The 13,850-nt window shown below is 36.5% G+C and overlaps 1 protein-coding gene across 1 annotated transcript in view; it reads left to right on the forward strand.

The window, feature by feature from the left end:
- Positions 1-13,850, forward strand: part of DGKG (diacylglycerol kinase gamma) — a gene marked incomplete at its 3' end in the record, with an annotated part of 87,738 nt that overhangs the window by 11,161 nt on the left and 62,727 nt on the right. Inside the window, exons 2-6 of the mRNA XM_083365084.1 lie at positions 3,614-3,690; positions 6,810-6,830; positions 8,563-8,728; positions 10,263-10,325; positions 12,432-12,689. Coding sequence (XP_083221210.1) covers positions 3,614-3,690; positions 6,810-6,830; positions 8,563-8,728; positions 10,263-10,325; positions 12,432-12,689 — 585 coding nt within the window. The remainder of the gene's footprint in view (positions 1-3,613; positions 3,691-6,809; positions 6,831-8,562; positions 8,729-10,262; positions 10,326-12,431; positions 12,690-13,850) is intronic.

The following is a 13,850-nucleotide window of genomic DNA, read 5'->3' on the forward strand; positions in this document are numbered from 1 at the left end:
AGCTCTCATTGGGTGGGACAAGAGTGTCTAGGAAGTAGCCATATCTTCACTAGTAGAGCAGGGATTTCACAAAGAAGGTAGGAGAGGAAAGGAGAGAAAAGGGCAGGGGAGAGGAGAGTGAGGAAGGGAGACCTTGATTACCTAGGCTTACTCAGAGTCAAGGCAGACTGGAGAAAGTGATGTAACTTACAGTGCATCACTCATCACTTCCTTATTCAGTTATAAATGGTGATGTCATTGGCTGTGTAAGAAAGTCTTTAAATTCTGGACCTTTGGGCTGCTGGTGTTGATTTAAGGGAAGAAAATCATTTGCCTTTGGCTAGTGTTTAAGGACAAAGTGTTAGCAATGTAAATAGAAGAAGAAACATCATTCAGAGAAAAGATTAAGAGAAGATTATCATTAAAGATTGGCAGTTTGGAAGAAGAAAAAAAGAGTTGTTAAAAATATTTACATGTCTAAAGTTTATGGAACTCACCAAGGCAACTCTACAGCTTTATATATATATTTTCCAAAGACATATTTTACATGGAACTACATAAGATAACCTTCCCCAACTGTGCTCTGCAGAGTCATTGGACTTCAACTACATGACCTCCAGCCAATGTAGCTGAAACTGAATCCCAAACTCCCATTTGGGAAGATTGGTGTGAAGTTTAAGTGCTGAGAATGTACAGAAAAGAATGTTCCCACTGACTTATCACCATGAATTTAATCTTTCAGAGACTCTAGCCTAAACATCACAAAATTCATTATCCCTGAAGAGATGTGATCTTGAGCAATCCCTATAGTTTATAGATAGAAGCCCCTGTAGACATCTCAAAGCAGACTCTTTTAATAATTTTCCTGTGGTTTTTCAATCTATTTTATCCTTTGGGACCAACTTCTTAATCCAGAGCAGTTGAACTGTGAGACTGCTGGGACATTTCAATTCCTGGAGTTCTGAAAGCTCACTAAGGAGGATTAAGAAGCAGAGAACAATGACTTCCATTAAGACACTTTATGGAAGAATTCTCCTTAAATATTGCTGATGGCAGAGTTAAAAGGAGATACTATCATTCCCTGCTATATTAATTATGTGACACAAACCAAGGTACAAACACACCCATTATAATACTATGAGTAAACGATGTCGCTTTAGAATTCTGCTCTACAACTTAAAGTGGCATGGTTTACTCATAATGTTATAATAGGTTGGTTCATATATCATGCTAAACCTAAAGTAAACAAACTTTGTGAATTAGCCCATGTAAGAAGTCAAATTTACTGTCACTGACTGTAATCCTTGCAGATAGAAAGCTTGCATGACAGTAGGTATTAAAAAATTGAAAGGAGTAGAATATAATCATTAACATCTGAGACCTAGCATGTGGAAGAGATGTGATACTTAAACACTTTGTCTTTTTTGCCACCAAAAAACAAAGTTGTCTCCAATCTGCCTCTTTTACATCTGCTCTGAGACTTATTTTTCATTAGTAATAGCAGCAGAGGTAAAGAAACAGTTTCCAGAATAACATGCTGTGTAATTTTTCTACAACTGTGCCATTATCAAATCCTATTTTTAATTTTTTATTGTTTTATTTGCTATAAGTAAAAAGCACATTAAAGGGGGAAAGATACATTGATATATATCTGAGAAAAAAGAAAAATATCATCTTCCTCTTTCTCTTTTTTATAAAGCATTATGACATTATAAAGCCACTGATTAAACCCTAATAAGACAGAATTATATTAGTCCTTTCATCAGTCAAGAGCCAGATCAGTGTTGAAAGTAAAAGTATTTCTTTAGGGTTTTCTTTTTCCCCAGAAGTATATTTGCAACACCTAAAGTTTAATATATCCAAATTGCTCATAAATGCACAAATTCTATATTAATAAAAATATAAATAAATGATGGCTAAAATGAGCTATCAAAAGCTCACATCCAAATCGTATATGTTAAGATGCTCCAGATCTGTTTACATCTTCAGTATAAAGTATGGAAAGCCATCTTTCTTAAATAACCAAGTATCCTTTCCTGAAAAAGAATGAACCTATTTTAAAACAGACCACTCCAATCCTTTAGAGAAGGCCACTGAAAGTCTTCCCTCATTGCAAAGTACATGTGGCATGGATAAATTGACTGTTTTCCCTGTGGTTGCCTCCACATTCTGGAATACTCTTTGCTGTTAGGTACATATGGCCCCTATTTTGCCTATGTTCCAAAAATTAATTAAACTCATCTTATTTCAGCAAGTTCAGCTGATTCATTAAGGACATCTATCTTGGTTTCTGCTAGGGATTATATGCCTGTGTTGTATTGATCTTGTTTGTTTTTATTTTTACGGCATACTACCAGAGTCCTTTGGAACTGGGGCAGATTATAATTTCTGAAATATACATAAATAACTATTTTAGGTCTTTTGATAATTTTCTCCTTATATTAAATTAAATGACTCAAGATGCTATTAATGCTAGCTCCAAGGCATTGCTGGCTTCAGGATATCAGCAGCCAAGGAGAGCTGAATGGTAAAGTAGTTTCTCAGGCAACAAAATTGTTAAAGGACCGCAAATTGAGGTGCTTATGTGTGTATATTATTTATTTATTTATTTAAAACGTGCATAGCCACCCATCATAAAATCAAACTCTTGGCAGCTTACAACCCAGTTTTTCCACCTCGTGCACTAACTTGACTAGCTTAAATAGCACCCTCTTGCAGCAAAATGGGTGGCAAACAAATTTAATAAATAAATAAAATAAATGACTGGGGTTGATAAAAAGCCCCATTTGCAGTTTGCCTCAATCTGCATAATATCTTGGATTTAGGCCAGAATCTTCTTCCTACATTTCCTGTAGATATGAAGAACATGATCTGACATAGTGCATCCTGAAGATCCCTCACTCAGCAGAGGTGCTGTCTCCTTATGTTATGTATTTAATACTATGTAGTCCCCTCTGCTTGTCTGCCTTTATAATACTTTCAATCATTCTAAATACCCCATGCAGAGATGGAGCTTCTTAACAGCATTTTATGTCAGACAGAGGAAGGAAAAATGGTGCTTTCAAACACTATTCTATCTTCACAGCAATTCTATCAGTAGGCTGAAATATGAAGATCATCTAGTCAGCATTCAGTGGCTAGAACTTGTCTTTCTTTACTTTTATTCTAATGTTTTATTAAGCTGATAATACCCATGGGGATCATTATGTGGCTTGCACAGAAGATAGCCCTTCCCTCAGAAAAATTGGAAATGCTTTCTGCAAAAAAAAAAAAAATTAATGGTTCTAACTGCTAGATTTTAATGGCTGTAAGGCTGGCATAGAAAACACATAAGGAAAGCAGGGTTTTTTTCCTTCTACACACAATAAAAAGATACAGCATTTGAATTTGCAATGTGATGTATGTATTTCTTACAAAATAACTCTGGGATTAGGAAAATAGATTCACATTTATTTATGCAATTTAAGCCATTTAAAAGAAACCAAATATTCTTATTAAGGAAATATATATAGTTTTTACTATTTTGATTCAAAGTGTTGCTATTATTCTGTACAATCATTTCTTAACCGATTATGAAGAACTTGTTTGGAAGTAGGCTGCTCTTAATCATACTGGCCTGTGTTTCACTTTCTAGATTCTACCAAGAAATTGAGAGATGTTTTGGAAGAGTTCCATGGGGACGGTATTCTGTCAAAATATAATCCAGAACAAGTAAGAAAACTTGCATTAGCTGTATTCTTAAAAGCCTATTGACAAAATAAACTAGCTGTGTAGATTTCTGTGTACAAAATTCTCAGAGGATCTTAATCACATTTTTAGGATAAAGTGGTTATTGAATCTTATGTAAGCTTTTTTAATTATTCAGATCCTAAACCAACCAAACTAAATGTTTCCCTAAATAAACCTTTTTATCTGTCACATCAGTTTTTAAAAGAGTTGTGAGGAGATAAAGTGATTTTTATTGGCACCATAAAAAAGGAAAGTTTTTCTTGTGAGATGTGAGGTGATATTTTTTAAATTGCTGAATGGGAAAGGGAAAGATGAAATTCACGGGGAGCCTGAGTGCAAGCACCACCAGTGCCTGCCTTAAGTTCTTCTTAATTACAAGTTATTTGCTAAGGAAAGATAACATTTTGCATGTCAAGGGGAGTGAGAGAGGGAAGGGTAATTCATTTTTGTATAGAAATTCTCTCAAAATATTAATGAAAAGATCAGGCTGGTTTCCACCCTGTTGATTTTCCAGAAACTATAAAACTGTTTATTCTAGAGAACTTTCAAGAAAGATTTGTAATAATTTGCAAGATCCTCATTTTCTGGTTCCTATATTGGTGCAGTTCATCTGCTTGTAGGGCTGTTCTACTCATAGTAAAATATTGGATATAATATTGATTTGTTTTAATCTTTTTATGTGGAGGGAGAATGTAAGCTACTCAGAGGCCATGAGAGTAGAGCAGCATAAAAATCCTAGTAATAAATAAATAAGGATTTCTAAAGATCTGTAGTCCATCTCTGCTTATAAATTAGCTCTACTGGATTTAGTGAGAAACAAATCCTAACATTCTGCTACCTGTGTTTCCCCAAAAATAAGACTGGTTCAGGGTTTGTTCGTTGGTTTTTTGCCTCTAAAAGAGGCACCAGGTCTTACTTTTGGGGGATGTCTTACTCCCCTCTAGTACCAATAGCCCTATCCAGCTGGTCCATTTCTTCTTGGGATGAAGGAGCAGCTTCATGCTGCAGCTGCATTCCAGCCTGCATTTTGCAGTCAAGCCTTTCCAGAAGGCCTCTGCAGACGAGTACTGTGCTATGGATTCAATCCATAGTTCAGTCCTCAGCTGCAGATCTCTTGCAGAACCAAGCTATAGATTGAATCCATAGCTCGATCCTTGGCTGCAATGGCCTTCTTGGAAAGGCCTCTGACTGCAAAATGTAGGCCTGGCTGCAGAACATGCTTCAGAAGAAGTGGGCTGGCAAGTAGAGGCATGCCTGCAAGGTAAGTGAGTGCGGGGTGCGTGGGGCAAATCCCCGCCCCCCCACCTCCTAGCTTGATTTTTAGGTGTGTGACTCACCCCAAAACTAGGGGTTATTTTGGGGGTAGGAATTATATTGGGCCCACCCCCGAAAATCAAGCTAGGGCTTATTTTCAGGGTAGGCCTTACTTTTGGGGAAACAGGTTATTGGATGACACAACGGAGTTTTAACTGCTGTACTTGAAAATTGGAAAACAAGTAACTGCCTTATTATAAGCTGATCTTTAAAGGCACATTTAATTTTTAAAAATCATTACCGACTTTTAAATGTTCAAGGTGGAGAAGCCTATACAATATAGGAGTATTTCATAAAATCATCTAGTCAAAATGCATGTCATTTACAACATTTTAAAAGTTATTCCCACTGTTTTCTAAAGACATATAGAAGTGAATTACAACCTAATGAATAAATATTAAATTTGAGTATTATCAGTTCAGCAATATCTGAACTCTGTAATTGTTTTAGATTAAACTGAACTCAGGGAAGTGAAGGAGAAGGAACAGCTATAATACACATTTTTCTATCATTTTTCTGTTGGAGGCCTTAATCAGTTATGCAGATCCAAAAAAGGAATGTCTTAAAAGTCTTTATCGGAAAAATCACACATCAATTTGAAATACATCAAATATTTAATTTTAAGAATATCATGTGGTAATAAAAACTAACAGTAAACTAAATTTGTATCAGTGGATATTGTCTGTTCTGAAGAAATCACTAGATCCAAGAATAAGTTCCTGTAATCAGTATATCCGATAAAGAAATTGCTTCATTTTGATAAAAATAGTTTTCAATGTAACGTAGTGAAATATTGCTTAAATTATTCCTTGTTGCACTTAATTACTTAAAGCAAAGGTGTTCTACCATATGTTGAAACTGGAGGTAGATCAACCAGTAACACAGGTCACAATATATGCTTAATAATATGTTAGTGTTACATGCTGGGCAATGTAGGAGTTAGACCAAAGTTTCCTAAATTGTAAAAAATTAATACTCACTTATATTGCAGTCCTGGGAGTAAGCCCCATTGGACTTCTTTCTGAATAACCTCATGAAAAATTTCTCTGTTTGTTGCAGATCCAGTTCTATAATAGGCAGAGTATGAAATATGCCTTTGATGGGAAATAATGAGGGGCAGGGAACAATGGCAAGGTCCCTGAGGGGCATACAACCTACCTTCCACCGTATAAATTCCAGTTAAGATTCTAAACTCTCCCCTCACATCAGATCCAGGTGTTAGTCTGGAATGAAGAGAGGTACTGTGTTGTTCGTCACCTGGTCAGAAAATCGGTCTTAAGGAGCACACTCTTTTATCAACCCTAATTAAACTCAGTTGCTAATGAGAATAAACAGAGATAATCTATATTCTGTTCAAAGCTCTTTGGTAGCAGTCCTAGATACATATAGAACACAGAGACAGACAGACAGACAGAAACACACACACACACACACACACACACACACACACACACACACACGTATCTCTTTAAATCCTTTGAACAGAAAGCTCTTCCTTAGAGAACTTTTTGTCTACCTATCAGCTATTTGCAAATTTCACAAGCCAAAGATCTCATCCAAAATCTTCTGCCTAGAACATGTCTTTTCATCTGATGGTGAAGTTTGAAATAGGGATACTTAAGAACAATGTATTCTCCCAAGTGCCTTCTATGGTGATAAACTTGGGGAAGAACTTCAGTCTAATCCTTCCTGGAAACTTGAACTGTCTTTGTCCAATGGAGTAGCTTCTTGTTCAATGCTTCGTCACTCAACTTTGCTTTGTCTTTCTCTGCTCTTTATTCCCTCAGAAGCAAGACACTTTGAACCAAGTAAGACTTGTTTTCCAACTCAGGCTCTGATGTGATGTGCTATTTGTTGCTTTGTATGGTTGCTTTGACATAAACTAAGATTTCCCTCAAATTATCTAAATTTATATTTATGATAAGAAATTTAAATCTGCACATTATTAAACCGAAAAAACTAAACAAAATTGCTTATCCTGGAGAGCAATAAATCATTAGGGAGAAAATAAAATCTAATGCTTAAAATTCAAAACAGCCCAACTAGAATGAATCTATAGTAGCCATAAAATACTGCAGGAAGAAAAATAAGAAAAATGTCTATTTGAAAGAGAATGGAATATATTGTCAAGGGGAAAAGTCATGGCTGGTAAAGATGCTCCAAGCTGAATTCCGTGTACCAGGGCATTGGGCCTGACTTGTTCTCTATTCACCCAAGCCACAAATAATATTAAAAAAATTGAGTTTTATCAGAAAACTTTTTAGGAACAAGTTAATTGATAAGGAAGATAAAGAGTCAGTGGAATTTTTTGCAGTGTTATATGATATCATAGCATATAGCATATTAGTCCAGTTATTTGGGCAACTGAATAGAGTAGTGACAGCAATGCTTGTTAACTGTTGTTAATCGCTTTGGTTAAATGTTGCAGGGAATATAATAGGTTTGCTACAGAATTATGAATTATAGCTAACAATTCACAGAATGCAAAACTAAGAGCTGGCAAGAGCAAGTTTTTCTCAGCTCTGTTGTTACCTTTGATCTCTTCTGCTTCCTCACTTATGGCTGCCCCAGTTGTTTTTAAACAACTTTTATTTTAAAGTCACTATGAAAATTGTGAGCTTCATGTTAACCACTGTCCGTCTTCCATCAGTTACCTCAAAGTTCAGCATAGTAGAAAGCTCTCAAGAGTCCCAGCAATTAAATGTAGGCAAGGTGTCCTTGTTTGCCAGATGGCAAGCAGGACAATGAACAGAACTGGGTAAATCTGAAGTGTGTGTGTGTGTGTGTGTGTGTGTGTGTGTGTGTGTGTGTCCTCTTGGACTAAGATCAAATACTTCTTCAGGCAAGCCCATTCTACCAATGTCACTAAGAAGATTTCAATACATTTGTCAGGATTACTTCCAAAAGCTTATGCTAAATGCTTTGCCTTTTGTGGCGATGCCCAAAGAACTTTAGTTGTGTTGCTTATTGAGGTTCTGCCTTCACCGCTGCAACTGTTGTTCTGCATATATGCATGTAACCCTGGTTTCAATATGCATGTAAGAAATTTATTACTGTGCTTCCTTGTGGCATACTTAAGTATACTTTGTATTCCTGAAATATAATGCTAATTACATGTATTATAGTACATAGGAAAGAGATTACATATCGGTATACAGGTAAGATGTAGCTCTAATGAATACCTGTAGATGAATGTGTTCATGATCCATGGGCTTTCTTCAAAAATCACCAGATAGACCTCAGTGAATATCTGTTCTGTGCATAAAGTTATTTTCTTAAAACTTAAATGCATTTTTTCTTTCTTTCTAACAAACCTTTCTTCAGTGAAGAAAGTGCTCACTGTGTAGAAACCAATATCTTAACAGTTATATTTATTTGTTTCTTCCTTGATTTTTTTCCCTTCTATCCTTCCTTCGTCAGGCTCCTCAATTGAGAGCCTCAATTTAAAATGAGGAGGAAATGTAACTGGTAAGATTTCTAATGTTTAAAAATTCATTTAAAAAAACACTTGTGTCTTTTTCTTTTCTCTCTTCCTGTTAGCCTATTGACTATGAGGGGTTCCAGCTCTTTATGAGAACATATCTGGAGGTGGATATTCCAGAAGAGCTCTGTGAGCACCTCTTCATGTCCTTCAAAAGAAAAGTTGGCCAGTGTTCTCTCGAGAACCAGCAGCAAAGTTCCAGTATTTCACAGCTGAGCAACCTTGGTAAGCCATATGCTTTCTTTGCTGCTTCAGTTCTCACAAGTGTGGAAATGGCTGACAATGGAATATTTTGAGTTGTCTTTATGGGCAGCTTAGTTTCCCTAAAAGAATAAATGGGCTCTACCACTAAATGATGCAGTGTATAGTACCTTCTGCTTAGAGTTCCATTACTCTCTTTCTAGGATATTCTGTTCTATTTACTTTCTTTGAATTTGCTGTTTCATTCTATGGCCCCTAATCCTCACTGGGCTGTGTTTCTCCCCCGATTTCTTTTTCATCTAAAAAACCTTTTCGTAGATACCATCCACATTCAGCATTCATGGACTATTTTTGTGCAGCGGTGTAATGGTAAGTTAAATTAATGTGATTTGAATTGTGAACTGAACACATAATTCAATAATCATTTTTAATCACATATTAGGTTCAGATGCAGGGGCTTGAGCCACATATCTCTGATTTTGTTTTAATTAACTCCTTTTTAGTGCTCATATAAAAGAGAAGGTCTGTGGGAGGGGCATTCATTCATTCCACCTGTTTCTCTAATGCTTTTTTTATCAACTATAGATCAGTTTTCAAAATAGCAACATAAATGGAGTATGGAAGGTAGTTGGTGTCAGCACAAAAGGAGATAAGCTTTTCCTGTGCAGTTAATATAAATGGGATTAAAATAAAATAAAAAAAATAAAAAAATATTGTCTGTTGGGAAGGGGGGCTTCACTGGCCTACTGAAAGGGGAGGAGAAGAATGAAACCTCTTTTCTTGCACACTGGAGCCTGAATGCAAATAACTACCAGTGACTGCTCTTAAATTCTTTTAAACAATCATTGTGGCTCAACTGCACCGCCGTGTTGATGTTGGTCTTAAAATGGCCACCTCAGCATTTCTTTTACTACACCGCAGCAAATGGCAAGTTAATTTCTGAATAGGGAAAAAACAAGAAAGTTTGAGGAAACCCTGAACCAAACTGAGATTGACAGGAAGAAGGGAAAGGAATCAAAACAGTAACAGAAAAAAACAGCCATCTATTCATTTTCCCACCTTTACGTGTAGAGTTTCCACCTCTATCAGGAGTTATGGAGAGGAGTAGCTGCCACCTGTGAACTCCATTGCCCTGACAAATATCATGCACCCATCCCAGTCTTCCCTTTTCCAAATACTCCTACTGCTATTCCCATGATGGGGCCAAGCTAGACACAATCTTGGTTGTGGCACTTCCTTTTGTCTCTCCACATAGTCAGCAGCTGTGCCCAGTTTAGGAGCAAGCAGCAGTGTCCTGCTTTGCCTCATAATGTGCTAAGTTATGCTTCCCCACAGTTGATTGGGCTGAAATTGTTTCTGCAGCAGTGTTTGTAAGGCTAAAGCAAACCAGTAAATACTTGCAGTTCTATATTCTGCCTAAATATTTGTGAGCCTTTTGTGGAATAAAAGTAGAACGTGCAATTGCTATTGTAACTTTTGCAATGAATACTGATCAATTGATGGCAAGTGCCCATTGTTAAAGTATGTCTACGTTCTTATGTTTCTTTTATGTATTCAGAATCCAAGACTCTTGATACAGGTATATCCATCCAGACAGAAGTTGCTTGTGCTCCTGTTACAGGTATCCAATATAAATGCTTTTAAGAGCTGCACAATATTTCATGTTTAATAAGGAGCTTTATGGGCACCAACAAGCTGAGTTCTATTCAACATTAGTTCCAACACTTTGTTGTCACTTTATGCTGTAAAAACAAATACAAAGCTAGGGACTACCCAGTTTCTGGAATCCTGCACAGAAACATACAACAGCAGCTAAGTAAACATGTTAAGCAAACAATCCTTGGGTGCCAAGAGATCTCCCATTATTTCAGAGAGGTCTGGCTTTTTTAATCCTTATCCCTTGCCAGGAAACAGTTGCTATGTGGCGATGTCCTTTTTTTCAATGCTGTGTTTTGATTTTGTGGTATCCTCTACCATTCTAGTTAGATGCAGGAGATAATCAGATGAAACATACAGGAAGCAAGAGATTAGTATTTTTAAATATATATGTAATCTAATTTGCAATCTGGACTGAATCAATATTAGTAATATGAGTTTTTATGAAGATGAAGTTGAGCAGTTTCCATACAACCTTCTTATAGCAAGATACCTATGTGCCATTTATTTCTCTACTAAATTACTAGATTAAAATGGACACGCTGGTAAGAAATGGTAGGAGAATCTGATGGGCAATACGGTAGGTAGGAAGGGCTGTCAGAATTATTACCAAAAATTGCTGATGCAAGTGCAGTACAGAAAATGGCAAGTTCACCATAAAAATTACAAGTTCATCAGAAGAATAAATTAGTAAGTTCATCAGAAAATTATAAGTAAGTTCCTCAGAAAAACAAATAAAAGATCATCAGCTTTGTGTTTTCAACTTCCTCTGACAAAATGAATAATTTATTATCATTTCAACATCCATGAAGGGTTTTCATGTTTATATGAAGTACTAAATAAATACATTAAGCGTATTAGGATTAAGAAATATTTTTGTCACTTTATTACTGTCAGGCTTCTCTTAGATGATTAGAACTGCCCAACCTTTTAAATTATTTTATTTATATCCTGCCATTATTATTTTTAATAATAATAAGAATAAGAATAAGAATAAGAATAAATAATAATAAGAATAAGAATAAGAATAAGAATAAATAATAATAATAATAATAATAATAAGAAGAAGAAGAAGAAGAAGAAGAAGAAGAAGAAAAAGAAAAAGAAAAAGAAAAAGAAAAAGAAAAAGAAAAAGAAAAAGGAAGAAGAAGAAGAAGAAGAAGAAGAAGAAGAAGAAGAAGAAGAAGAAGAAGAAGAAGAAGAAGAAGAAGAAGAAGTAAGTAGTAGTTGGAAGGGACCTTGGAGGTCGTCTAGTCCAACCCCCTGCTCAGGCAGGAAACCCTGTATCATTTTGGACAAATGGCTGTCCAGTCTCTTCTTAAAAACTTCCAGTGTTGGAGCATTCACCACCTCTGGAGGCAGGTTGTTCCACTGGTTAATTGTTCTAACTGTCAGGAAGTTTCTCCTTAGTTCTAGGTTGCTTCTCTTTGTAGGCAGCAGGCATATCCAACATACTTTTCTCCTCCTATTTTTCCCTCAATAAAAACAACCTTGTGAGATGAGGAGCTGAGAGAGAGTGACTGGCCCAAGGTTACCCAGAGGCTCTCATGCCTAAGACAGGACTAGAACTCACAGTCTCCTGGTTTTCCAGGGTGATTCCTTAACCACAGATGGTCATGATTTATTATTGGGGTGGGGTGGGGGTTGTAGTGTTTTATTTGTTTTATGAACTATGTAAAATCTAAAACCCTGAAAACTGGGGGGGAAAACACAGCAACCCTATAAAATGCAAAACAGAGTTCCAGGGATCACATATTGTATAGTACTCATGTCTTAAGTTATTCACATCTCAGGATTTATAAGAAAATCCTGCCTCTGCAAAAATCTTTTGCATAAAATAAGATCCAATTGTATATGGGGCACTAAGGGAATGTATACAACCATCAAGAGCTGCAGCACAAAGGTAGTGTTCTGGGCCATGCTGGCTGAGATGATAAGTTTGGAAATAATAGACTAACATGGAAAGGAGGCCTCCGTATTGAGAAAATTAATATAAAACATCATGTTTCATTATGATTCATTTCATGATTCATAAATCAAGGATGATTTATCGCTTTGTTTTAAATTATAGCGATCAATGGAAAAACTCTTCTAAGTGCCATGGGAAGGCATACCCCTGAATCCAAATGTCCCCAGACAAATCTAGCAGAACCACAATCGGCATCTCTCAGTCCTGTTCCACCATCCAACATCAATGTCCTTGGGAATGCCTCACCTAGCTGGTCCAGATCATCATCGCAAAAATCCACTGCTGGTAACCCTTCTGCTCACAACTCCTCAGGATCCTCCAAGATTTCCTCAGGTTCTCTACTTACTCCACAATCTCCAGGTGAGATCTGCCTTTCTTTTATGGAGGCATCTTTATATATTCTCGATCCTCACTCACATATAACCATGAAATTTATTGCAGAGGTCAAAATCCTAGCATGAGATACACACCTGGTAAAGAAACCTGAAGTGGAAGGGTGAGCTGAGGTAATGCACTTTTGGCCTCTCTGAGGGTTTAAGAAGCAGACATATCTACATTAGACTGAGAAAATGATTCCAAAAGCAAATTTGCAGCATTGGCCAATAAATTATTTCCAGTGGGCTCCCTGATTCAATGGCCCAGGTGCATTTATCTGCTATGTGGATCAATCAGTCTGAAGAAATCTTCACCCACTACTGATAGTCCTCAATTTACAACCACATTCCAGAATTTCCATTGCTAAGGAAGGCAATTGTTAAGTGAATTACACCTGATTTTATGCCTTTTTTGCCATGATTGTTAAGTAACTACAGTTGTTAAATGAATCATGCAGTCATTAAGTGAATCTGTCTTCCCCCATTGACTTTGCTTGTCAGAAGCTTGCTAGAAAGGCTACAAATGTCAATCATATGACCCCAGGGCACTCCAACTGTCATAAATGCATGCTGGTTACCCAATGGCCAGGTTTTTAATCACATGACCACAGGCAGGCCACAGTGGCCATAAATGTGAGGACCAGTATAAGTCACTTTTTTCAGTGCAGTTGTAACTTTGAAAAATTGCTAAACAAATGTTGTAAGTCAAGGACTACCTGTAATCTTACTGGAATGATGTTATCTGATGTTTGAGCTCAACTAGGAATCTGTAGTTTTATTCCAAGCATTCTAAATTCAGCAGTTTTTGATGTTTTTTTATGTTTGCGTGATTGGTAAGAAGGGTGGAGTAAGAGCTGCTTCCTTCTGAGTTGTTGTCATTCAATTTTTTTTATTATGTGGTAAGAGCAGCTGTTTCCAGCGTGCTAGTTTATGCCAGGTTTGCAAAAGATTGCAAACATTCTACGTAGTTTAGAACTTATTGGTGAACTGATTTCTTCACCCACACTTTAGTTATTTCTTCCAAGCCATATCTTCCTTTTCAGGTTCAAGATACAATCTAATAAATATATTAATCAGCTGTAGTCCACAAAATTGCCTACTTAACAAAATGGTAATTCATACAACAGAATAATTTCCCCCCCCCCCA

This window comes from Vipera ursinii, assembly GCF_947247035.1.
Source record: "Vipera ursinii genome assembly, chromosome: 5".
In the NCBI taxonomy this organism is placed as follows: domain Eukaryota; kingdom Metazoa; phylum Chordata; class Lepidosauria; order Squamata; family Viperidae; genus Vipera; species Vipera ursinii.